Source organism: Nycticebus coucang, chromosome 21 (genome assembly GCF_027406575.1).
Source record: "Nycticebus coucang isolate mNycCou1 chromosome 21, mNycCou1.pri, whole genome shotgun sequence".
Taxonomy (NCBI): Eukaryota; Metazoa; Chordata; class Mammalia; order Primates; family Lorisidae; genus Nycticebus; species Nycticebus coucang.
This window is the reverse complement of record NC_069800.1, coordinates 39844193-39870753: the sequence shown is the minus strand read 5'-3', so window position 1 is coordinate 39870753 and position 26561 is coordinate 39844193. Positions and strand designations below refer to the sequence as shown.

At 50.6% G+C, this 26561-nt stretch overlaps 1 protein-coding gene across 1 annotated transcript in view; it reads right to left on the bottom strand.

Annotated features, from left to right (window-relative positions):
- EFCAB8 (EF-hand calcium binding domain 8) overlaps nt 1–26561 on the bottom strand; it is a 70097-nt gene that overhangs the window by 25693 nt on the left and 17843 nt on the right. The window contains exons 6-16 of the mRNA XM_053573750.1: nt 24617–24716; nt 21182–21266; nt 20549–20676; nt 17519–17592; nt 15645–15775; nt 8141–8208; nt 7690–7841; nt 5995–6129; nt 4527–4637; nt 3168–3395; nt 2263–2333 (exon numbers count right to left, since the gene is read on the bottom strand). Coding sequence (XP_053429725.1) covers nt 2263–2333; nt 3168–3395; nt 4527–4637; nt 5995–6129; nt 7690–7841; nt 8141–8208; nt 15645–15775; nt 17519–17592; nt 20549–20676; nt 21182–21266; nt 24617–24716 — 1283 coding nt within the window. The remainder of the gene's footprint in view (nt 1–2262; nt 2334–3167; nt 3396–4526; nt 4638–5994; nt 6130–7689; nt 7842–8140; nt 8209–15644; nt 15776–17518; nt 17593–20548; nt 20677–21181; nt 21267–24616; nt 24717–26561) is intronic.

Sequence of the window (26561 nt, the reverse complement as noted above, 5' to 3'; positions counted from 1 at the left end):
GAAAGCAATTCAGAGATCATTAGGACAGTCCCTCCCATCTCAAGCCCAGAGTGTAATGACTCTGGGGGCATAGCAGTTTCAAAAAAGGGGCCACCAGTACTTCGAGCCTGCAGCACACCCAGCCCATCATCACCTCACACCACAGGCTGTACTTGCTTTGCTCCTCAACCACCCCAGCGCAGCTCCTATGGGGCCTGTTACAGCATGAACTGCACTAGCAGAGCAGAGGGGGTCTGCTGCCTCCACTACATTTCAAAGGATAGAGACTCCCAGTAGAGCCATGGGCTCAGGATTCCTGTCCCAGAGAGCCACAGAGGCCATGCAGGGAACCATCACAGGAGCAGGATCCAGGCACAGAGCCACCATGGGGGCAGGGCCACCCAAAGCTATAGGGGTAGGGCTTCCCAGAGCCTTGGGATCCCAACAAAATTTCAAGGGCAGGATTGCCACCTCAGTGAGTCTGGTGTGCCAGAAGGGCAGAGCATTAAGCCAAAGAAGATCATCTTTGAGACTTAAGGGTGTAGCAGCCCATATAGCTTATGGCAAGGAGGAGTGAGAGTTATAAGAAACACCTGTATAGCTCGGTAATGTAACACCTTGGTGATAAGGGCATGGGGAGGGATTTAGCTCTCCTAACAAACATGAGACCTCGCAAGACAAGAGCATCAGTGTTTAGCAGTCTCTACATCTGTGGTGTTAAGAGGCACAGGAGTGTGTCTGTAAGAGGCTGGAGGAGGCTCAGTGCCTGAAGCTCAAGCAGCTAAGGCACCAGCCACATACAGCAGAGCCGGCTGGTTCAAATCCAGCCCAGGCCTGACAAACAACAATGACAACTACAAACAAAAAATAGCCGGGCCTTGTGGTGGGCACCTGTAGTCCCAGCTACTTGGGAGGCTGAGGCAAGAGAATCACTTAAGCCCAGGAGTCAGAGGTTGCTGTGAGCTGTGACACCATGGCACTCTACCCAGGGCGACAGCTTGAGGCTCTGTCTCAAAAAAAAAAAAAAGAGGCTGGAGGAGGAGGCAGTTGGGGGAGCACATTCTATCACAGACCCGCTCACCCTGACTCTGTCACTTCTCCTGCCTGCAGAACGCCTGCACGGCGTCTGTCCACAAAAGACTGCTAAGATGTATTCTTACTTTATTCCCTCAAATACTGTTTCTCTCTCCCTTCTGCTAAAGCAAATAGCCCTCAGGCACCTATGAGCAATTGTTTCCAAGCAAGGTAGCCTAGTGGTCTGCGTCTGGAACCTAGATAAGCCGGGGGCCGGAGACCTGGCCAGTCCCGGGCCCCAACAGGTGGCGACCACGAAAGCACCCCGGTATAAGGGCTACTACAATTTTGTCTGATGGAGTTTTGACTTGCCTGTCACTCTTTTCCTCTTTCCTATTACTTCCTTTTGTCTAGCCTATGCCTGTCCCACCACTGTATTTTGGAAGCACATAATATGTTGCTATCACAGGTTCATATCTAGAGGGGAAATTGCCTCAGAATGAATCATACCTTGAGTCTTATCCCTATTTGATTTAGATAATATGAGACTTTGGATTTAGACTTTAAAGTTGATGTTGGAACAAGTCAAGATTCGGGGTATTGGGATGGAATGAATGAATTTTGCATGAGAGAGGACAAAATTTGGGGGAGCCAGGTGTAGAATGCTATAGGCTGAATTTTGCTCCCCAAATTCATATATTGAAACCTAATCGTCAATGTGAGGGTGTTTGGAGGTGAGGCCTTTGGGATGTCATGAAGGTATTAGTGCCTTTATAAAAGAGACCCCAGAGAGATCTCTCACCACTTCCACCCATGTAAGGTTACAGCAGGATGACAGCTGTCTATGAACCAGGAAGTGGGCCCTCCCCCGATCCCAAATCTGCCAGCACCCTTGATGTTTAACTTCGTAGTCTCCAGAACTGTGAAAATAAATTTCTGTTATTTATAAACCACCTGGACAAAGCACCTGGGCCATGGTAGTTCTGTTAGAGTAGCCCAGACAGACTAAACCAGTCCCCCACGGAGCTAGATGCTCCAGGAGGAGGGAGACACGGCCCTGCTTGTTTATCCCCATCCCTAGCACCTAGTAAAAAGCCAAGACTATGTTAGCCCCAATGGATGATAAGGAAATGAAGGAACAAGCAGCTGAAGCAATAGTCATTATCCACCACTAACTTCCTGCGTGGTGTTCCAACCAGCAGGGAAGCTGGGAATTGCGGAACCTGTCTGGAAAGAGAACCTTCAGCTACCACACAGTCTTCTACTCACATGTAATAAGTGATTCTCTTACTCCATCCTGTCACGTAGAACATTTTGTTCATGTGGATAATCCCAGTAATCTGTCGAAGGTGAAAGAAAACAGAACTCTAAAACTAAGTCTTCCTAAAGGTGCCAAGCAAGAAGTCAAACGTCTCAAGAATGAAGAGAATTCTAGGAAGTGATACCACTCTATATTTTTCAGCGTGCTTTCACATCTGATTATCTTGTTTGACGGATTTGGGAGAGGCAGATAGGGTAGGTTTCCATGTCCATTTTAGACTTGAGGGCTACTTAGAGGAGAACAGGGAAACAGGTGACCTGGCTGAGGCCAAGTAACCACTGAGTGATAGGAGCAGTACTCTAGCCCCTGGCTTCTTGGCCAAGTACTATATTCCTTTTTTTTTTTGCAGATTTTGGCTGGGGCTGGGTTTGAACCCGCCAACTCCGGCATATGAGGCCAGCGCCCTACTCCTTTGAGCCTACTCCAGGTGCCACCCCCAAGTACTATATTCTTTCTGAGTTGGTTAAAGGACTGTGTCAAAGGGACTGCTGGCTTTGTGCTATGCCACACCCCTGGACTACCCCTGTAATCTTGTCAGTCTTTTCCCAAATAGGTGAGCATGTGGGGCTCTGATGGAAGTGCAGCCAGAAGCTCTGATATGTGGGATGAGAAGTGCTGACACATTTAAAGAGCAAGCATAGCTACATTTGTAGAAACCTTACTAAGCCTGGGTGCTGTTATCTGTCCTCATTTTAGGCATAAGGACACAGAGGCTCAGGGAGGTTTGGAGCCAGGCCTATATGTTTTACAGCCTTTCAGGGAGGCATAAAAAACAGTGCATCCCAAGGTCAGGAGGGTTGGGCTCTGCGTCTTGAGAGGCTCTCCCTGGCTCCGGCTGGCAAGCCAGACTGACCTCCAGATGGTCTGGATTGGGAAAGGCCAAAAGGCATTCACCAATGTTGTAATTCCACATCTTCATTGTGCCATCACGCAAGCCTGTGAGTAGGCACCGCTCAGATTCATTCAGGGCCATGGTGGTCAGCTCCACGTGTTGGGCACCGGACACAGAGAATTCCATCATCTTCCTGCCCGTCACAACCTCCCATACACTCACTGAGCCGTGCAGGCAGCCACTCACCACCTGTGGGGAACACACGGCTGGGGGCTGCTGGAGAGGCCAGTGACTCTACTCCCAAGGGCGGCCTCCAGCCTGCCATGGCCCCGGCCCCATGCTGTTTCAGCAGAAGCCACTCTAGAAAGCAGGCCTCCCTCTGCCCAGAAGCAGTGCAAATTGACACTGTTCTTTCAGAAGAAAAGCATTTGGTGAAGATCCATTAACTCAGAAGTCCATCCAAAGAAAATAATCCTTAATTTAAAAAAGACATTTACTAAACACCACTAATTATGACAAAAAAAAAAAAAAAACCCAGGAAATAAACTAACCATCCCCTAAGTAGAGAAATATTGAGATCAAAGGACCATCATGCCACGCAGTGAAATATTTTGCTGCCATTAAACTTATAACGCAATAGTAGCAGGCTATTTCAGACCAATCTTCCTACTCATTTTCCTAGAAAATCTGGGAAAATTTTGAAAACAATAGCTGTTTGAAGGCATTGAAGAGCCCAGAGCTGTTTGAAGGCATTGAAGAGCCCAGATGGGAGAGAAGCCCACGGAAATAAGAGCTCCAGCCTTGTACAGTCAAAGGCAGCCTCTACAGCAGATGTGGCCAGTTCTGCCCAGAGCTCAGGCCAGAGGAGAGGTCCGCATGGGAGTAAGCAGAGGCCCTTCCTGTCCACACACCTCAGAAACAACTCCACGGGCCCAGCTGCCCTGCCCAACCCAGAGACTTTGACTCAAGACTAGGGTGCTGCCGCTGCCTCGCCCCCCTCTCTTCCCATAACTAGGGTCCTAGAAAGTGGTGCTCCAGAGCAGCACCTGCCCTGGGAGCCACAGAGAATGCCCCCTAGCCAGCGTTCCCTCTTATATTCCTCGTAAGGAAGGCTGCTTGCCTAGAACTGACCTAAGGCACTCAGCTGAGCTCAGGGAGGCTCAGGTGATCCAATGACCAGTTGTTGGAGCTTGGATTAGACTTCAGGCCAACTGTCACAGGGCTGATTTTTTGACCGTATTCCCACTGCCCCTAGCACCACCATCAAAGCCATACGAGTTCCCAATGTGCAATGTGAGCCGACGCAGGCGCACGGTCCCAGTCTGCACCGCACTACCCAGCACTCCTGCCCACCTCAGAGGCGAGCACTGGGCCACTCACCTGCTTGAAGACCTTACTGTAGAGGACAGCGCACAGGGGTGCATTGTGAGTTGTGATCTTTCCTCCTTTCAAAGGCCCCTGGGCCTTTAAGTACCCTTTTAGGATCCCAATCTGTAGGTAAAGAAAGGGACAGACAGCTGGGCAGTCAGAAGGCTCTGTTCTCAGTGACTGAGCCCCTTCAATGACTGGCCCCTGGGAAAAAGTTCCAGTAAATCAAAATATGCTGACTGTGCACAGGCCTGAACTCAGTAAGGCTTCTAGGGCCCATGGCAGGCCCGCTGGTCCCCTACCCCCACTTCATGGCTCCCTCTCCCTGAAGTTGGCCTCCCAAGCCCTAGTGTTCCTAAAACCCCAAATTCCAAGTCCAAGGTCCCTCTCACCTTCTAACTTTCAAGAAGCTAAAGCCTCAATCTGGTGCTCCCTCCAGGAAGCCTTCCCTGACTACTCCTTGTCTCAGGCTGTGAAGCACTTAGCACAAAACTCTATCACAGCACATAGCACTTTCTACCAAAATTAGGTGCTTTTCTTCTACCCTGTTCCTTGAGAGATAGAACAGTGTCTTGTTAATATATTCCCAGCTCCCAACAAAGAATGGGGGTTAATAACATTTGATAACCTGAAATGAACTTCAAAGGTCTATTTAATTCAATGAACGCTGACGGCCCATCTGGAACTCAGCCAAGAGGACCCCGCACACCTCCTTCTCAAGGAATCTGCCTCTGGGCTAAAACCAACCAAGTACACAAGGATGACGTATGTGTCCCCTGCCAGGGTGGCCTGGCCAACAGGAGGGACAAGGCCTTGATGGAGTTTGACCACAAGTGACACTCTCTTCTCCTTCCTAGGCAGTACCTCCCTGTCCCCTGACTGCTCACCAGCCTCAGCCCCCAGGGTCCCCATCCTGTCGCAGGCCCATCACCACCAGCCCGACAAGCAGCAGCTCACGCTTATTACCCGTCTCTCCTGTTCTCCAGGGTCAGAGCAGACCTCTCATAGGTACCAGCTAAGTGCCAACTCACAGACAGCCTTCCCGCCAGTTTTCTCTAGAGAGGCCACTCAGATGTGGCCCCTGCTTTCCTGGAGTTCATGACTTAGCAGGAAAGATAGTCATTTACCCGTGACAGAACAGTCATGAGGGCTGTGACCAAAGGAAGGCATGGAGCCAAGGAAGCACTGAGGAAGGCTCTACTAGCCCAGGTGTCAGGGTGGGCTTCCGGAGGGAGAGTCCGAGGAGGTCCTGGTGGGGGAAAGGAACAGAGAGCAGCAGCAGCAGTGAGGATGACACGCCTGGAACCTAGAAAGTCTCAGGAAGTCCCAAGATGCAGAGCCTCACAGGCCAGGCACAGTCTAGCAGCTTCAACAAAGTCAGGAGAGACGGGACGGGACCACCGCTTGGTTCCCGGGGGCCGTCAGATCCCGGCCCTCTGTCTGCCCATGCCCTGCTCCCCCCATCCAGGACAGTGCTCACTGAATAGGTGCTGCAGATGAGGGTATCATCTCCATGGAAGTAGGCGCTGGTGATGGGGCAGTTTCCCAGGGCAAAAAACTTCCCGCAGAAAGACTGGAGACAGATGCGGTCCTGCATGTCCCACACGCGGATATTCTGCGGGGTGGGAAATAGGCAAGAGGCTGAAGGTGGGTGCTCGGAGATGCAGATGGTACCTAAGACCTCATGGCTGCCCCCTGCAAGCAAGGCCAGGGCAGGACACATCCCCAGCACTCCCCACCTCATACCCTCCTACAGAGAGGCTATTCTCATGCTGGATAACCCAGGCACATGGTGGGAGGTGGGAAGGGGGACAGCTCTGCCCACCAGCCTTCCCTCAGGCCTCTGCCTGCTAGGGCAGCTGACTTCATGGCTGAGAGTGGAGACCAAGGCAGCACATGTGACCCAGGCCTGCCTGTGAGCCCCCTCCAGCCTTGTTCAAGAAAAGCCAGCCTAGGACATTGAGAGTAGCCACCAACATAGTTGCCAAATGGCCTGCCTATCCCAGAGTAGCCATCCCAATTACCTAGGTTAAGGGACTTTCCCCAGAGAGGCCCCGTGGCAGACTCTCCAGTCCTCACTTCTTACAGGCATCCTCTGCATGGTGGACTGTGACGATTTCAGCATCTTTTCCCCATCCCCACTGCCCCCAACCTCAGATCCTTTGTCAGAGGTGATGATGGCAACTCCTAGAGCCGCTGAGAAAATTCCAGACAGTAATGTATATAAGGATATGTTGGGGAGGGTAGCCTGGGTGACCCTGAGGGCCCCGACAATCCTCTATTTATTAAGTCCCAAGAAAATACAACTTGTGCCCTGGAGCTACTGGCCCAGAGCTCCACGCTGGCTAGGTATCCTGGGCAGCCCAGCAAATGGGTGGCATCCTTAACTGACAGCCACAGAGGAGCAAGTGACAGGCTGATGCATTTGAGAAAGGCCAAGGCAGCTCCTGACAGCCAGGCTGCGCCTGGTGCAGCTGAGAGGGCAGGTGGGGGTAGGGGAATGGCTTACTCGAACTACACGGCTACTATGCGCCTGACACCACCATCTGTTTTACTGCTAGTTCTCCTCTAAACCATTCAACAGCCCATGCTATGGATGAGGAGCTAAGACTCAGAAAAGGGAAGGGGGCTCAGCACCTGTAGCTCAGCAGCTAGGGCACCAGCCACATACACCGGAGCTGGCGGGTTTGAATCCAGCCCGGGCCTGCCAAACAACAATGACAACTGCAACAAAAAAATAGCCAGGCGTTGTGGCGGACGCCTGTAGTTCTAGCTACTCAGGGAGGCTGAGGCAAGAGAATCACTTAAGCCCAAGAGTTTGAGGTTGCTGTGAGCTGTGACACCATGGCACTTTACCGAGGGTGACAAAAATAAAACTGTCTCAAAAAAAAAAAAAAAAGAAAGAAAAAGAAAGAAAGAAAAGAAAAGAAAAGAAAAGGGAAGGGACTTACCCAGGGACACAGATTAAGAAGCCAGGCTGGGCTGTGTGGGAACCCAGCTCTGCTCGGGATCCCTGGCCATTTTCTTCTTTTAGGCCTTTGGCCAGGGCCACAGGCAGGGAGGTGACACTGTTCCTTCTAGCATCACTCCCCCGGGTTGGCTGAGTCAGTGCACCATCCCCAGGGCCAGTCCCACCCAGCGCATCCGAACTTAGCGGGGCTCCCCGAGGCAGCACCTTGTCCTTGGAGATACTGATGAGGACGCTATTGTTCTTGCTGCTCACGACGATGTGTGTCACTGAGGTCTGATGTCCCTTCATCAGCAACATAGGCTTTCTTGAGAAAAAGGGGTTCCAGAGGCGGATAAAGGAGTCGTAGCCACCTGTCACTGAGGTTGGGAAATGGGTGTCAGCCTCCACTGGGGCTCTTCCTCCAGGGCCAGACCCTCATAGACCCCCCAGCCAGGTCTGTGAGGTAGGGGTATCACAAGGCTCCACCACTCTGCCCTCCTGCCCCTCATCCCTACACCACCCCAGGTGCCCACGAGCAGGGCTGACAGTGGCAGGAGAGGAGGCCAGATGCCAGAGGGCCTTCTCCTCAGCTCTGGGGGGGTCCCACACTCCCACATGCCTTCCCCCCACTCTGCTGGACAGCAGTTTCCAGGCAACATGGAGATTACTGACTTACCTAGGAAGTTCGTGTCTGGGCAGTAATTAAAGCAAAGAACCCCTTTTTTTAGATGCAAGCGTAGCAACCTACAACAGCAAAGAGGTAAGGGCTGCAGACCTGGCTGCAGTCCCAGGGTAGCCTCTGAGACTGAGCTGGGGGTGGCAGGAGCTGGAGGCAAGTCCACCCAGAAAACAGCAGCTCAGAGAGGAGGCACCCACCTCACAGGTGGAAACAGCCCCAGAGCAGGAGCAACTTATTACATTTGTAAAGCATTTGACCTCATTTCAAGGGCAACCTCGACTTGATTTTCATATTGATTACACTGGGACAGGTATCTTCTCACCCATGACACAAATCGAGAGAAAGGGGCCTCAAAGGGAAGGGGGAGGGGAGGAGAGTTCCTGGGTGCCACACCCTTGCTGCATGCTGGTCTCAGGGTCTTTCTGGGGTCACCTGGACCCCTTGTATAAGAGGCATTGGACCTGTGCCAGGAATGAAGACTCCAGAAGAAATCAAGGCACTTGCCCAAGGCCACACAGCTAGCAAACAATGGGGTGTTATGGAGTTGAGGACATACTACCCCCAAATATGGCACCTTTACATTTGAGACAATATAGGTAAGATGCCACTCTCACCTCCCTTCTCCCCCAAAGCAGGTCACAAAACCTTCATTCCACAGGTGCCTACCCAATACCTAGCAGAACAAAATGTCCTTATCACTGAAGGCACAGGGACACAGAGAAGAATCTGAACAAACAGGGCTTTCTAGGTCTGTTCTCCCCAGTTTATTTTATTTTTTTTCGTAGAGACAGAGTCTCACTTTATGGCCCTCAGTAGAGTGCCATGGCCTCACACAGCTCACAGCAACCTCCAACTCCTGGGCTTAAGCTATTCTCTTGCCTCAGCCTCCCAAGTAGCTGGGACTACAGGCGCCTGCCACAACGCCCGGCTATTTTTTGGTTGCAGTTTGGCCGGGACCGGGTTTGAACCCGCCACCCTCAGTATATGGGGCCGGCGCCCTACCGACTGAGCCACAGGTGCCGCCCTCTCCCCAGTTTATTAACATTGATCATGACCCTGTGTCCAATTATACTTCTTCAGGACTATCCTGACTTCATTAAACTTAGCATCAAAATACACAGGCTTCCCTGTTTCTTTCGGTCCTCTGTTCCAAAGGCCCCTATGTCACATAAACTTACATTAAATAAATACACGTGCTTTTCTCTTGTTGATCTATCTTCTGTAATCAAGGCCTTAGCCATAAACTTTGCAATGGTTGAAGAAAAATACTACATCTTCCCTACGGGGGTCAGGATTCAGACAAAGGGCCAGGGAACGCAGGCAGGAGTTTCAGAAAGGCCAGGGTCCAGCAGCCTTCATAGGCCCAAGAACCCTGGACACCCCGTGCCTTTCTGTGTCCATGCTCTTTCCTCACACCCACAGCGTCCTGCCCTGCCAGTACCGTCTACTCAACTCCCCCTCCAAAACTCACTTTGAAGACCCCAGCTGTGCAGCACCCAGCCGTCTAGAGCAGCATACCTTCCTCTGGCCTGGCCCCTGCCCCAGCTTCTCCACCTATGGAGGTTCAGGGGACCTAAGCCAGCTGCCTGGGCATCATTCTGGCCCCTCACATTATCCAGGCAGACCCTGAGCTTCCATCCAGGGCTTCTGCTGAGCCCAGCTAGTTTCCTAACCTCCAGTTTTATTCCCCCTTGAATCTTCTCTCCATTCTGCAAGCATGGGGATTACTCTAAAAAGCAAAGCTTTAAGAACATATTGAAGTACACATATTTCACTCATTGTCAAACCAGATACACCTCCTTCTATACGCATGTATGCAGAAAAAATTCTGTAATAATGGTCACAAAAATGTTAGTGGAAATTATTTCAGGCTCATTCAACAAAGATGCAGGGACACCTACCCTCTGCCAGGGTTACCAAAGGCACAGCCCTGCCTTGTGGCACTTTAGAGGGAAACAGCACAGACAGGTAAATGGGCAAAGAGGGAGATGGATGTTTTACAAAGTATGGCAAGGCCTGCCAGGGAATAAGAGGAAAACTGAAGGAGATTCCCTCTCGCCAGCCTCTCTGAGGCGGGTGCAGGGAAACTGAGACCTGAAGGACGAGAAGGAACCCGCTGTAGGAAGAGCTGGGGCAGGGCAGGGGGCACAGCTTCCGACTGAGGGAGCAGCGTGTGCAAGGCCAGCATGGCTGGGGTGGGTGGGGTCAGGAGGGAGACTCCATGCATGGCCCAGATGGATCAGATCTGCAGATGGCTGCAGTGCAGGGAAGCCGGCCACAGAGGACAGACACAGTGAGGTCACTGAGACCTGCAAGCGGCTCCAGTGGTAGGTAACAGTGGCTTCCACCAGGTGGTGGTGGCAGAAATGAGAAAAGCAGAGGGGAGGGAGCAGATGATGTGAGTCAGCCCCACCTTCATCATGGGCAGCTCTATAAACAGATCAGCAAGCGGTCAATGGTGCCACCTGCTAGCCAGTGTGCTGTACTACATTCAGACAACAAGGAAGGGGTGTATGTAATATATCTCCACCCTACCCTCCTATCTCCAGTCCCTCCATCTCCCCTCCCCCACCAGACTCCAGGCCAATATCCTATAGTGTAACCCTAAATCTTTGCAGCAGCCTCCCTACCATCACTCCTGCCCCCCGCAGACTCTGCCTGCAACATAGTCAGACCACACCAGTCCTCTGCTCAAAACGTCCCAGAACCTTGCTTATATTTGATTCCGAATAATTATAAGAAGATATTCTAAGGCCAGCCAAGGTGGCTGATGCCTGTAATCCTAGCACTTTGGGAAGTCAAGGAAGGAGGATTCTTTGGGGCCAAGAGTTTGAGACAAGTCTGAAGGAGATAATGAAACCTCATCTCTACAAAAAAAAAATATAAAAATTAGCTGAGCGCAGTGGGGTGCGCTGTAGTCCTAGCTATTTGGGTGCTGATGCAGGAGGCTCGCTTGAGCCCAGGCGTTCAAGGCTACAGTGAACTATGACTGCACCACTGTACTCCAACCTGTGCAACAGAGCTGGATTCTGTCTCCTGCAAAAAAGAAAAAAGAACATATTCTTAGACATTTGTGGAAATATTAACTGGGACTAGGAACTAGGTGATTTTTTCTGTATTTTTATGTGTATTTAAATGTTTTCATAATAAAAATGTTAATTAAAAAAAAAAAATAAGAGCATACAGAGGAGAATGCTGCAGAGGTGCTGGGGCAGGGACATGCCTGAGCCTCAAGGAGGCCGGCGGAGCTGGAGTAGAGAGGAGTTGGGGAGAGCAGAAGGCAGCAGGGCCAGCCCACAGATGCCTCATGGCCCTGCTGAGATGACCCCCTTGCCTTTGGGATCCCAAAAAATAAGAAGCTGAATGAAACACAGGTCACACACATGAAGTAATGCTACCACCAAAGCAGAGTGATGACCTCAGCAAACCAGCTCCAAGCAAATCCTGCCACCGGCGCCATTCAAAGCGTTGCAGCCAAGACCAAAACTTCCTCACCCCGGCAGACCCTCCCTGAGGTCCCTCCTCCAACCCGTGCTGGGTTCCAGGCCTTGGCTGGGAATGTGCACAGAGCACTTTGTGGTTAAAAAGGTACTGGACTTGGCTGGGCGTGGTGGCTCACACCTGTAATCCTAGCACTCTCAGAGTCCACGGTGAGTGGATTGCTGGAGCGCAAGAGTCAGAGACCAGGCTGAGCAAGAGTGAGACCCTGTCAGGCATGTGGTGGGGCAACTATAGTCTCAGCTACTTGGGAGGGTGAGGCAAGAGGATCACCTGAGCCCAAGAGTTTGAGGTTGCTGTGAGCTATGATGCCACAGCACTCTATCAAGGGTGACAAAGTGAGTCTCTGTCTCAAAAAAAAAAAAAAAAAACTCAGGTACTGGACTTATGACAAGGCCTGAGATAAAAGCCCTGCTCAAATGTCTGCTCTAAGATAGTTACTTCCCTCCCTAAGCCTCAGGTTTCCCACCTGTAAAATAAGCACTGAACTATATTAGTCTTACCAATCATTACCAAGATTGAATTTTCCTCTGGAAAACAACCAGGACAGACAGGGACAGACTGAGACGGGGCCAGAATAGACGTGGGTCTCCCCAGCAGTCTCACAGGGCTGCTCCCTAACACAAGCCTCAAGTCTGTGTTCCCTCAGGTAGACCCACCTGGGCTTATCATTCAGCCTACCGGGACCTAATGTCACAGACCAAAGGCAAGTGAAAGGATACTCCAGAGAAAGTACCTACCATAAAATGCACACGGACTAAATTACCCTAAAACAATACAAGTGGGGACTTTGACAACAGGGTGAAAAATGGGGGTTGGAGAAGGGGGAAAGGGACTCTATAAGACTCCAACCTTATTTTTAATGTTTTTGGGGTTTGTTTTTTTTTGAGACAGAGTCTCACTATGTAGCCCTCAGTAGAGTTCTGTGGCATCACAGCTCACGGGAACCTCTAACTCTTGGGCTTAAGGGATTCTCTTGCCTCAGCCTCCAGGTGGCGCCTGGAACTACTAGGCGCCACCAAAATGCCTGGCTATTTTTCTGTTATAGTTGTTTAGCAGGCCCCGGGCCGGGTTCTGCCAGCCCCAGTGTTTGTGGCCAGCACCCTAACCACTGAGCTACAGGCACCAAGCGTATTTTTAATGTTTTTATTTTTTTACATGGAGAATACATTTAACATATACTTGTGTGACTAATAATTGATTTTTTTTTTTTTTTTTTTTGTGACAGAGTCTCACTCTATCACCCTGGGTAGAGTACTATGGTGTCACAGTCATAGCAACCTCAGACTCCTATGCTCAAATGATCCTCTTGCTTTAGCCTCCCAAGTAGCTGGGACTTCAGGTTCTCTACCATGCCTGGCTATTTTTTCTATTTTTTTAGCAGACATGGAGTCTCATTCTTGCTCAGGCTGGTCTCAAACTCCTGAGCTCAGGCAATCCACCTGCCTCAGCCTCCCAGAGTACTAGGATTACAGGCATGAGCCACAGTGCTGAGCCTAATAATTGATTTTTATTTTTATTTATTTATTTATTTACTTTGAGTGGTAGAGTACCCTGGCATCATTGCTCTCCACAACCTCAGACTCTTGGGTTCAAGCAATTCTCTTGCCTTAGCCTCCTAAGTACCTGGGACTATAGACAGATGCCCACCACTCTTGCTCAGGCTGGTCTTGAACTAGTGAGCTCAAGCGATCCACGCCCCCCCCCCACCTTGTTCTCGTACTTTTATCCATCTTGAATCAATTTATGTAAATGGTGAAAGGTGCGGGTCAAGTTTTAGTCTTTTACATGTGGTTATCCAGTTCTCCCAGCACCATTTATTAAAGCATCCCCCGGTGTATGCTTTTATTACCAGTGGCTTCCTTTCTCCACCAATTTATATGCAAAACTCAGCACAGAAGCTGGGGCACGGTAATTAGGCAGTCAATGAAATATTTTCTGAGTGAAGGAATGAATGTGAGTTACTCGTCCTCTGTGATCCTCAGTTTCCCCCACATGCCTTATCTCAGGGGTGACTTGAGTGAATGCTTTGTGGCAGGTGTTCAGCAATTGGTAACATTTATTCTTTGGGGATGGTTTCAATCTATTCCTTTCATTTCATATTCCCTTATCCCACAGAGAATATTTTTCCTTTCCTTTTCTCTGTAAAAATCAATTATTAGGCCAGGCACACTCCTGTAATCCTAGCACTCTGGGAGGACAAGGCTGATAGACTGCCTGAGCTCACAGGTTCAAGACCAGCCTGAGCCAGTAGGAGACCCCATCTCTAAAAATAGCCGGGCATTGTGGCAGGCACTTTAGGCCCTGCTACTTGGAAACTGAGCCAAGAGAATCACTTGAACCCAAGAGTTTGAGTTTGCTGTGAGCTATAATGCCACAGCACTCTACCTAGAGCAACAAAGTAAACCCTGTCTCAAAAAAAAAAGGATAAAAGATTTAAGTCTAAGGTAGGAAATGATTAAAATCTTAGAAGAAAGTGTGGGAGACACTCTTGAAGATGTTGATCCAGGGAAGACTTTATAAATAAGAATTCTGGGGCAACAACAAAAATTAACAAATGGGACTTAATTAAACTGAAGGGTTTCTGCACAACTAAGGACACAATAATCAAAGCAAATAGATAACCCTCAGAATGCGAAAAGATATTTGCATATTACGACTCTGACAAAGGTCTAATAACTAGGATCGATAGAGAACTCACATCAACAAAAAGTGAGCAAACAATCCCATCTATCACTGGGCAAGAGACACGAACCTTCTCTGAGGAAGACAGACGAATGGCTAACATGCATGAAAAAATGCCCATCATCCCTAATCATCAGGGAAATGCAAATCAAAACCACCCTGAGGTGTCACCTAACCCCATTAAGACTAGCCCACATCACAAAATCCCAAAGTTGCAGATTAGAAAGAGTAGACACTTTTGCACTGTTTGTGGAACTGGAAACTAGTTCAGCCTCTTTGGAAAGAAATATGGAGAATCCTCAAAGAACTCAAATTAGATCTCAGATTTGACACCACAATCCTACTACTAGGCATCTACCCCAAAGGAAAAAAATCATTTTATCATAAGCACATATATACTGGATTATTTATCACAGCTCAATTTGCAATCGCCAATATGTGGAAACAACCTAAATGCCCATCAATTCAGGAATGGATTAACAAACTGTGCTATATGCACACCATGAAATACTATTCAGCCATAAAAAAAGATGGTGACTTCACATCTTTTGTATTAACCTGGATGGAGTTCAAACACATTCTATTCTTCTTAGTAAAGAATCACAAGAATGTCTTGGAGGCAGGACAAAATTATAAGAGGAACTTTATATAACAAATTGAGGGTTCTCTGTACCCTCAATGAATTCTCAACAATGAAAAGAAAAAGAAGAATCACAAGAATGGAAAAGCAAATATCCGGTACTTAGTACTAATATGAAGCCAGTAGATGATCTAATTCACATCCATATAAGAGAAAAACACATTTCAATTCAAGTTGGGGGGAGGAGTAACAAGGGAGAGGGGAGAGAGGGGTGGGGTGCTCCCACTGAATGGGCACAATGGAGGGTTGTATGGTGCACCTTTGGGGTACAGGACATAGCTACAAGAGGGACTCTACCTAACAAATTCAAATATTGTGATTTGGTTGGTTGTACTCTCACATTAACCAGAAATTTAAAAAAGAAAAAGGAAGCCACTGGTGGCAATTCTGCGATGATGATTAAAAATCAGATTCCCACACTCAAACTATCAACTATCAAACTATTCCCATACTCAAACTACCCCACTGTCAACCGTAGGACAAGCACAACTTCCTTGGGGGCAGTATCATCTACAGGACAATACACTGGCCACCGGAGACTCCATTAACACAGAGGTGGGTCATGTCTCTCCAAGGATGTCCACATGAGGCTGAAGTGAAACCAGATCCACCCAGGTATGTTCACCAACCACCTTCCCCCAACCACAGGGCCCCAGAGTGGAGAAGAGTACTCCTTACTTGGGTTTCTCGGGGACCTTGGATGGCAATATTATCAGCACCAGAGAGGATTTCTCAATGGCAGAACAGGAGCCCACCAGATTCAGCTGGGGGATGAACTTGACCTGTTGACACCAGTTGCGATGGAGACCCTAGGGAAGACAGTGGCAGTTGTGGGGGACCCAACACAAGGACCCCTGCCCCCAGAATGTGGCCAAGTGTTGGGACTGGGAGGACCCAGAGATCGTAGAGTCTAATGCCCTTCTCGTAGGGATCACAAACAAAGTCATATGGCTTTGCAGACCTAGCCCAGGTCCCATAACCAGGAGGGGTAGCCATCACCTGCCACTGAGCTTAAAGGTACACAAGCCTGCTTTCATTTGAACTCTTCTTGTTTTATCAGTTAGAGGATGGCCAAGGTGGGACCCATCTACTATCAGTTCCTCAAGCAGAGGGAGAGAAGATGAACTCAAGCCTGGCCAGGCCACTGTTCTGTCACCCACAGGCAGCCCCCCTACAGATGAGCCTGTGCTCCCGGCCCCCTGCTGCCCTCCACGCATGCCAGGATATTATTGTGCACTCACAGGACATGGAATGCTTAAGAGAGTGCACTCTGCCGTGACTGGGCAACAGAAGGATGATACGCAAGTGCAGTGGGTGGGCTGGGCTCTGTGACCTGGACCAGGCTTGGCCTCCCAACCCAGAGATTTTCCTCTCTAGGACAAGAATGGGGCAAGTGGGTTGGAGAGATCGGCTCGTCAAACCTGTGTTCAGTGCCCTCCCCATGCAAGGCCCTGAGCTAGGTGTTACATACACTGTCTCCTCAAGTGTCAGTCACAATAAAGGGCACCAAATGCAAGGCACTGAATGAGACCTGGGAAACTTAGCACCTCGGGGGGAAAGCCTCGTCCAAGATGAGATTCTCACAGAAGCTGGAAAAGAAGGCCAGCAGTGTGTGCTTCTTCCTGAGAGGGTCACGGCCCCTGAATGGCCTGAAAAGAAGCTCTGACCTGCTCTGAAAGAAGCATTTAGGAGCCTTGGGCCACCAGCTCCCAACCACCCTGAGTGTCCCATTCATTCATTCATTCATTCATTTGTTCAAAAAATGTACTGGGAGCCCACTAAGCCCCAGGTACTGTTTTAGGGACTGCAGACCGATCAGAAAGCATAACACACCAAGTCCCTGTCCTTAAAAGACTATGAATCCCATGAGGGTGACAGCAAAAAACCACTGGGTGGACAACACACAGTTGGGAGGTGGTAAATGCTGAGGGCTGTTCCGGGCTGGTTGGTAGAACCAGAAAGAAGCAGATAGGGCACAGGTGCCTGGGGGATGAGCCCTGCAGCCTGATGGGCAGCATAGGCCCTGCCATGAGAGAGGGCTCGGTATTGCTGGGGAGGCTGTGTCTCTGCAGCAGAGTGAATGAGGAGGAGGAAGGGAGAGAACAAGATCAAGTACAAGTTAGCAGCCAGACCACCTGGTGTCCGGACGGTCATGGTCCAGACTTGAGACTTTGTTCCAAATGTGACAAGAAGTTACCATGGTGACACAATTGTATTTCCAACTTATAATTCCTCGGTCTCTCAAAGGGGACAGTGCTGTGGGGAGAAAGGAAGCAGAGAAACCAGATAGAAGCCACTGCGACGATTCTGGAGAGAGGCCAGCAGGATCAGGGCTGAGCGAGGATGGTAGTGAGAGAGACGTGGCCACACCTGGGGTTCCACGCATTCCATAGACAGAGCTGGCACCACCCAGCAGCTGCCTCAGCCTGTTCCCAGAGACCAAGTTCCCAGGGCTAAGACAAGGGGAAAATCCATGCTTTGCTTTTATTTTGGAGCAATGAATGTGTACAGAGAGTTACCATGGGAACAAGCCAAGGAAAGAGACAACTTACCTTCATTTGGTAATTTCTATATGTAGTGGACTTCTCATTTAAGAGCTGTTGCATGGAAATATTCATCCAGTGATCTGATAGGGGAAAGAAAAACTGAGGTCCATGTCACCAGCTTTCCTCCTTTGCCAGACAAACCAAACCTCAGAGGACACGTTGAGTTGATTCCCAACTCCTGTACTTCTCTATGCTTTTCCCTTTAAACACTTATCTGCACTCCTCACTGTGCCCCGGTGAGTTCAGGGGGCGCCTCCACCCCAGGAAGATTAACTCAACTGCCTAGAGGGTTTAACAAGTGGGTGCTCCTTTAGGAGCTCCAACTTTGCAGGAGGGAACAGTGAACTGAGACTCTGGGTTCTGCTCATTCTAAAAAGGAATCCCCTGGGAGTCTGCCATCCTGTCTCAAATTGGATGTGCCCCTTGCCCAGAAAGACAAGTTCCAAGAAGTAGACGTTGTTTTATGCATCATAACAAGCACGCCTACATGATCTATGTGTTTATGATTTAATAAAAATAAAAAATAAGGCTCAGTGCCTATAGTTCAAGCAGCTAGGGCGCCAGCCACATACACTGGAGCTGGCAGGTATGAATCCAGCCCGGGCCCATCAAACAATGATAACTACAACCAAAAAAAAAAAAAAAAAGGCTGGGCATTGTGGCAGGTACCTGTAATCCCAGCTACTTGGGGGGCTGAGGCAAGAGAATCGCTTAAGCTCAATTGTTGGAGGTTGCTGTGAGCTTTGACACCATGGCACTCTACCCAGGGTGACAGCTTGAGACTATCTCAAAATAAATAAATAAATAAATATAAATTTAAAAAAAACAAGCATGCCTAGAGCAATTACAATGTGCTGGGGTGACCTTCACTGGGCTTAGAGTCTCCTGGCCACCAAACCCACCCAAGGCCTGCAGCTGATGAACGTCCCGGGAAAGCAAGCTGGACACGGATGGGTGGAACAGAGGACAAACACAGGTGCACCCTCAGAACAGTTTCGGGAGGTAGGTCAGCAATGCAGAACATTCTGGGCTAAGGCTCCCTCCCAGTTATCGAGGGGGGCAGCCAGTGGGATGGATCTGGGGCTCATGCCAAGCAGTTTACTGCTGCAAAGGCACCAGCCCCATTTACAAGGGCAGGAAGAAGCTTGCAAAGGAAGTCCCAAGGATGGTGGAATGCCGCTCAAGGCTGCTGAAGTGGGGCTGGCTGTGCATAGGCGCTGTCTAGCCTCATGATGAGCTGCAGTATGACATGATTACCTTCCCATCTCTCCCACTAGGCTGTAAGGTCCCAAGGGGGGGCAGGGAAGAAAATAGAGTCACTGAGCACTTGTCATGTGCCTGACACTGTGCTTACAGCAAAACCATCAGTTATAGATGGCGGCCCCCATCTGAATAAGGGAACTGAGGCACAGACAGGTTAAGCAACTGGCTCCAGGTCACAGAGCTGAGTGCATACCTGGGTCTGTCTCCTCCCAAGTCAACACACTGGACCCACCTTGTCTTTGTGTTTGTTCCCATCCCTCCTGTCTTCGAGCAGCAGGTGGCATGGAAGGTAACCTGCCCAACACTCCAGCTTCATCTGCCTCCCTCAATTTCCCATCAGCTCAAAGACACTCATAACCTCCACGCCAATCCCCAGAGCGGTATGGAGGGACCAGAACCAGGCAGCTGAGTGGGTTGGGGCAAGATAGAACCAGAGGCTGAGAGGCAAGGACAGCACAATGCTAGCCCATTGCTGCATCCAGGACAGGGTCTATTTTGCCAACAAAGCCTGGGAAGCACTAGAGAGGATTTTGCTTGGAAATTCTGGCTAGAAGCCCAAGGGACAGCTCTACTGTCCTGAATGGAAGAGTGGTCAGTGTACCTGTGAGTGGGGCCCCTAGTGGCCAGGGTCTCCCCCGGAAGGATGTGGAGCTGCTTGGAGACCCAACATTGGGCCCCCAAGGTTCAATCCTGGACAGGATCCAGTTCATCTGAGTCCCCTGTACAGACCCAGGCCCTGTGGCCTCTAGGAACCTAGTGCCACTTAGGAGAGCACCCCTAATCAACTTCTTTTGCCATTTAGTCAATTTGGACATACCCCAGCAGTGGCTAAGAGCACAGACTGTGGGCATTGGGTCTGACCTCAGATGTTCATGACCAGATGACTCGGCTCCTAAGCCCCTCTCATCAACAGGCTGTAACAGCAGCCCATCCCTCCTGACAGTGGGGGAAGGAACACAGCAGGCGATGCACCTGCAAGCCCAGCACACAGGAGCTCAGTAACATCGGCAGTGCCTCACACCCACGCCAGCCAGGCCGTCCTCCTGACCCCACAGAGCCCACTTTCAGGGCAGCCTCTCTACCCCACCCCTGACCAGCCACAGACAGCTCTGGAGCCTCCTCGCCACCATCCAAGGAAGTTAGTGCCCTCTCCCCAAGGCTCAGAGGGGAGGAGGGACTTCCTCAGGGTCACACAGCTGGCACACTTCCTTCTCCCCGGGATGAGGAGGGTCCTGCCGTCCCTGGTCCTTACCCACACAGCCCCCCACCTTCAGAGAGACTGTCCCTTCTTGGTCCTTCTGGTCTCCCTTTTATTTTTTTGAGACAGAGTCTCACTATGTCACTCTTGGTAGAGTGCTGTGGCATCACAGCTCACAGCAACCTCAAACTCTTGGGCTTAAGCGATTCTCTTGCTTCAGCCTCCCAAGTGGCTAGACTATAGGTGCCCGCCACAACACCCAGCTATTATTTTTGGTGGTGGTGTTGTTGTTGTTATCGTTGTTTGGCAGGCCAGGGCCAGGTTCGAACCCGCCAGCCCTGGTGTATGTAGTTGGCGCCCTAGCCACTGAGCTACAAGTGCCAAGCCCCGTCTGGTCTTCTGCTCTCTCCCCACCTCTGTTTCCTCCCACAGGTCATTGAGCTCTGCACAGCCACCTTCCTGGAGGCTCCAGAGCAGGGAGAAGGGAGAGGGAAGAGCCTCGGGGCCAGAGCCATCTCAGCACCCACTCCCAGTCCATTGCCAGCCTCCTCCCTGTCTCTAAGCATCTTAGCTACCCCGTCTGGAGGTCTTGGGGAGGATTTTGGGGTTGAATAACAGTCCATTGGTCACATTGTCAGACGTGAAGATCATGACGCTGCCTTTGGTGTCCCCAGAGCAGAACACACCTCTGTGACCGTCAGACCTGGAGAGGGATGGAGACAGACAAGGATGTGTAGCCTCTACCCCTCTCTGCCCCTCCAACGCCTCCCTGCACCTGGGAGCAAGGGCAGTTTCAACAAGACCTGTTGGCCTTGCCGGGGCATCTGCTGAGCTGACAAACATGGGCCCAGCAGCCATGATCCAGACCACTGCTGAACCAGAACTCTGTATATTTTTTCAACCAAACTAAATTAATCCTTAGTCCTTGTAACGGCCCTTTATCAAGTCACCCTCCCTACACCCTACAACGTCCCAAGTCCTCAGCCACAGCAGGACAAGCTTTTGCCTGTGAGAGGTGACCTCAAGATAGAAGCCTGGGGAGACAGGACCCAGGGGCCTCAGACCCAGCAGGGGGGATCTTTCCAGGGCTGTGGAAAACATCCAGTGATGGCTGTGGAAAACATCCAGTGATGTTTTCTAAGGTTCCCAATACTACCAAGTGATTTGGCCACCACCAAGACACTGCACAGCTCTCCCATGACACTCACCAGTAGTCCATGACCAGGACACAGCTGTCCAAATCAATAAAGGTGAAGGAACGGACACATTTATCGTTACTAATATCAAAGAACTCTGGGGAAAGACAGAAGAGAAAGTGCACATGGAACCCAAACCCATGCCCCAGGCCTGGGAGGGCTCCAGTGACAGTGAGCAGCCTCATGGCTCTCCCCGGGCTGCTCTGGCCCGGTTAGCCCTTTCCCTGCAGCATCCAGAGGCAACTGTTCACAGAGTAAACCCACCATACCATTTCCCTGCTGAAACGCCTCCCTTGGCTTCCCACCACAGCTAGAATAAAATCCCACCTGCCCGACTGCAGCCAGCAAGGGCTGTGTGATCAGCCTGTGGGCTTCTGCAATCCCATCTCCCCCAGGGCACCCCAGCACCACCCTCCCCACCTGCCAGGCTCCAGCCTTCCAGCTCCACCAACAGCAAGGGCCTCTCCACTGGCCACTCCCTCCACCTGGAACACTCCTGGGACCCAGCTCAAATGTCACCGCCTCAGAATGCCCCAAACTAGGACCCCACTGTTGTTTTCCTTCTCAGGTCCCTGTTGATTTCCTTCATGGCATTTCTCTCCATCTCTAACCATTTCTTTGTTCTGCTTGAGCACCTAGGTCTGTCTCTCCTTCTGGAACGTGGGCTCCAGCTTCCTCCACTCAGGAAGCTACAGTATCCTCAGGGCCTAGCAGAGCACCCAGAGCTCTGTGGATACTCACTGAATGACTGTAGGAGTGACAAGCAATGCTGACCCTAGGCACTACAAGTAGTTGAAGGCCTCTGTACCCTCTGGCTCTGCTCTCTGGCTTCCCTTTAGGTAGTGGGAGCAGACAGAAGCAGAGAAGCCCCTCCAGGGCCCTGGCTGATCACTCACCCACCTCCTCAACAGGGTCCAGGCTCATTACCTCCACAGCTAGAACCCCCAGACCAGGCAGGGACCACCCAGATCATGCACAGATGCAATGTGAGGAAGGGTTTCCAGAGAAGACATCCTTCAGGCTTGTCCCCTTTCCCCACTCTGTCCTGCACCAGTCCCTGCCAGGCTAATCTGAAAACATTACTTGCACCCTGTTCAAAAGCCTTCAATGATGCCCTTATTACCCAGCTGCCTCAGATCTAAAGTCCTCTCAAAAGTCTGGCGTCTGGCTAACGAGCAACAGTCTCACCGCCACACTGTGGTCCTCGTCTGAGTGGCAGCCTCTCATGCCCTCTGCCCTGTGCAGGGCCAAACACTGAGAAGGGTGGGGCACAAGAGGAAGGCTGGCCGGGTGGGGGCCACACAGGCCAAGGGTTGCACAGGCACCACTTCCATCCCTACTCCTCTGACTGAATGCCCTGAGAAGTGACACCCGCTCCATCAGGACAGCAATGATGAAATGGGGTTCTAATGGCAAGCTCTTAGAGCTGTCTGAGGATGGAGAGAGAACACCAGACAGTACCTGGTCTTCAGGGAACGGATGCTTTCCCCTGTGTGTCATAATTTAACCTCACAATGACTTTTGTTTTTTGTTTTTTTTTTTGAGACAGAATCTCAAGCTGTCGCCCTGGGTAGAGTGCTGTAGTGTCCTAGCTCACAGCAACCTCCAACTGTGGGGCTCAAGCCATCCTCTTGCCTCAGTTTTTTTCTATGTTTAATAGAGACAGGGTCTCACTTTTGCTCAGCCTGTTTGAACTCGCGAGCTTAATCTATCCACTCATCCTGGAGACATGTTCTGATAGCCCGATTTTAGCTTTGGGTAAACTGAGGCACCGGGAAGTAAAAATCACTGCCCAAAGTTATACATCTATAGAGTGATGGGACCAACCTCTGGACCCAGGTCCTTGTGATTCCAAACTCCTTCTTGTTCCAGAACAGCTGCTCTCTCCTCTCCTACTTAGCTTTGTATCATCAGCTATAGTTTCACTTATCGACTTCCTTTCCCTGCCTACCTCACAAGTCTGCTCAGTCAGACACTTCATTCACTCACCCTTCCATCCATCCACCCACCCACGCAATAGTCACTAAGCATCCAGAAGAGGCCTGGCACTGAGATACAGGGTCGAGCAAAACAGACACAGGCCCTGGACTCACAGAGCTTCCAGTCTGGAGGAGCCAGACACTAAACAAAGAATCACACTAATAAATGACGATTACTGAAAAGAGGACTTTGAAGGGAAGAGAAACAATCTCATGAGGGTCTTTTTTTTTTTTTTTTTTTTTTTGAGACAGAGCCTCAAGCTTTCACCCTGCGTGGAGTACCATGGCATCACAGCTCACAGGAACCTCCAACTCCTGGGCTCAAGCAATTCTCCTGCCTCCGCCTCCCAAGTAGCCAGGACTACAGGCGCCCACCACAACGCCCGGCTACTTTTTGGTTGCAGCCATCATTGTTGTTTGGTGGCCCGGGCTGGATTCGAGCCCGCCAGCTCAGGTGTATGTGGCTGGTGCCTTAACCGCTTGAGCCACAGATGCCCAGCCCTCATGAGGGTCTTTTAACAGAGGAACCTGATTTGGACTAGGTGGTCAGGGAAGGCTTCCTGGAGGAAGTGACATCTGAGATGAGAGCCAAAGAAAGAGAAGAAGTTGTAGGGGTGGGGAGAGGTGCAGGCAGAAAGCCAAGCACATGACAAAGGCCACGGAGCCTATCAAAGGAGGGGAAGCCTTCCTGTTGAACCTCAACATTGAACCTCAGTGTGGGAGCCTCAACGCCACAGAAAAATGGGCAGGTGAGGAGGAGACTGTGAGGGGCAGGAGACAGCTAGGGGCAGCAGACTTCAGACCTGTCAGAGTCCTACAGACAATGCTGGGGACCCCATCTCCCTCTAAGAACAATGGGGGTGAGTTGAAGGCTTTCTACAGGAAGACATTTTAAAAGTGCACCCTGTTGCTGTGAGCTATGACAACACAGTACTCTAGCCTGAGGCAACAGAGTGAGACTCTGCCTCAAAAATAAAATAATTACATAAATAAATTAAAGAAAGTCTACCCTGGCTTTGAGGGCTGGAGGGGAAGTAGGGCAAGTGGGGGGGGGACTTCAGTGCTATTTAATTGAGAGATGAAGGTGAGCTGGACTAGCAGTGGCAAGAGACAGGAGGTAGAATCAGGACTGGAGATAGACTGGTTATGGCCTCTGGCTCATGAACTGATCTGTTCAACATCCGCATATTAAGTCAAGCATTTGTTGAGCACCCCACACCTGTTTGGCATCAGAACACAAAGTGAGAGTCCACAGCATGAGTGAGTGGCCTTCCTGGTTCCTCTGTGGCACCCAGCACTCAGCAGGCTGCACCAACTACACTCGGGTTATTAAGGCCTCACTGCCAGGCTGTGCTCCCAGAGGGCTCTAATCCACGTTCATAGTTACTTGGCCAACTAGACCTCCCCCAAGTGCAAAGCATGGTTCCTGATGGCTGAGAGTAGGCCTGGGGAGGCCCAGGGCACTCACCTATCTTCTGTTCAGTAGATGCAACCGCGACGAGGTTCAGGTTGTGCAGACACACCATGTCGGTGACCAATATCTGCTGGTTGTGGAGCTGCAGGCTAAGCTGGCCGGAGGAAGAGCAGAAATAGGCTGGGGAAGCTCATCCAGGAGACAATGGCAGGAGCACAGGCTCCCTGCAAGCCTTCCCCTGCCACATGAGGTCCTGGAGCCAGGCAGAACTGGCATGGAGCCCAGTGCTACCACAAACTGCTAATGATGAAGACCTTGGATATACTCCCTAGCCTCTCTAAGTCTCAGTTTCCACATCTGTAAAATGGGCTTAAAGAATACCCACCTTCATGACCCTTTTGAGCAATTTCACAGTTCTACCCAAGTCTTGAATGTATAAAGCCTTTGACCCAGGGATCTTCTTCTAAGACACATCAATGGGCATGTCTGCATGTACTCAAGGCCAGACACTGCAGCACTGAGCCGGAGACCACCTGGAGAGCACCTCTTGTATCAACCCACACCATGAGACATTGCCCAGACATTAAGAACACGGGAGCTGTGCACATGCCAGTAAAGAAGAGTTGCCAAGATATACAGGGTGGCCATAAAGTTGTTGTGCAATTAAAAATAGACAACTAACTTTACATTGCACATGAACTTTATGGCCACCCTATATTATTAAATGAGAAAGCAGATAGAAAGCAGTATTATAATGTGCCACCACTCATATATTTAAAAAGAAAAGAGAGGTAGCCATGGAAGAGTACCCCAGAACTGGTCCCTGACGTTGCTTCCAGGGAGAATTAGGGACAGAGGAAAGGGAGGCTGACTTTCTATCATCTGCCCTAACCTGAATGGCCCGTACATCTGAACCTTGTTTATTGTCTGCAAATGTCACCTATCAATGTGGCTCGCCAATGAAGATTCGTCCTGCAAGGCTGTGAGGAACGCTGACATATTGGGGGTATACTCGGTAGCTCAGCACCAACACCCTCTCCTGGTGCCAGCCTCGTGTAACACGTATGTTACATGTTACGTATTCTGAATTAGTACTCCAGCGGGGAGAAGCCCTGAGCAAAGCCATGTCAGCAGAAATAAGCTGCTGTGTCCCGGGAAGGAGAGGAGAGGCCAGACCGACAGGCTTGGGGTTGGAGAGAAATGGGACAGGAGTCAGGAGTGGTCACCTGAGGAATCTGTAATTTACTCCCTGAATACCTACAGGTTCCAAACTGAACAGAAAGAAATGTAATCTTAAAGTGGGGGAGGGGATCTTCAAAGCAATTCCTCAGGTCTAGATGGATATTCCGAAGGAATGGTGAAGGCGGGAGGTAGGGCACGGCCTGTTTCATCTGAACTCGGGGAGCACCAAGAGCAGAGAGCGCTGTGCTCTCAGGCTTCCCTAGCTCGCTGGGTAGTGAGGACAATGGGGCTCTCTCATGCCCAGGCTGGAGTCTGTCCCACCACCCACCCTGTTTAGATGAGAAACTGAGAGCCCTAGGGAGGCTCAGTGACTTCCCAAGGTTGCACCACTCGTGAGTGAGGCCGAGCCCCACCTCAAACTCCAGGCCTTTCCCTCTGCACAACACTGGACATGTGGTTGGTGTTCACCACGGTCCGTGGAGGCCCACTCCTGCCAAAATCTACCTGCCAAAGCAGCCCCTCCAGGAAGAATGCCAGGTCCACTGGGCCTTCCCAGGGGCCCTTCCTCTGTCCTCTAGCCCTCTCAGAATATGACCCCTGAGGGTACTGAGGCGACCGAGAAGCAGCCACACCAAGAACTCAGGCTGCAACGTGCCCTCCATCAATACACAGAAAAGCAGGATGGAGGGTGCCAGAAGCCACAGCCTCAGGAAGGCAGATATGACTAATTCCCTCCAGGCTCCTCCTCCCCCAGGGGTGAGGGCCCCTGATGCAACTATGCGACACTGTGTAGTTACATAGGTTTAGAAGCCCCTGC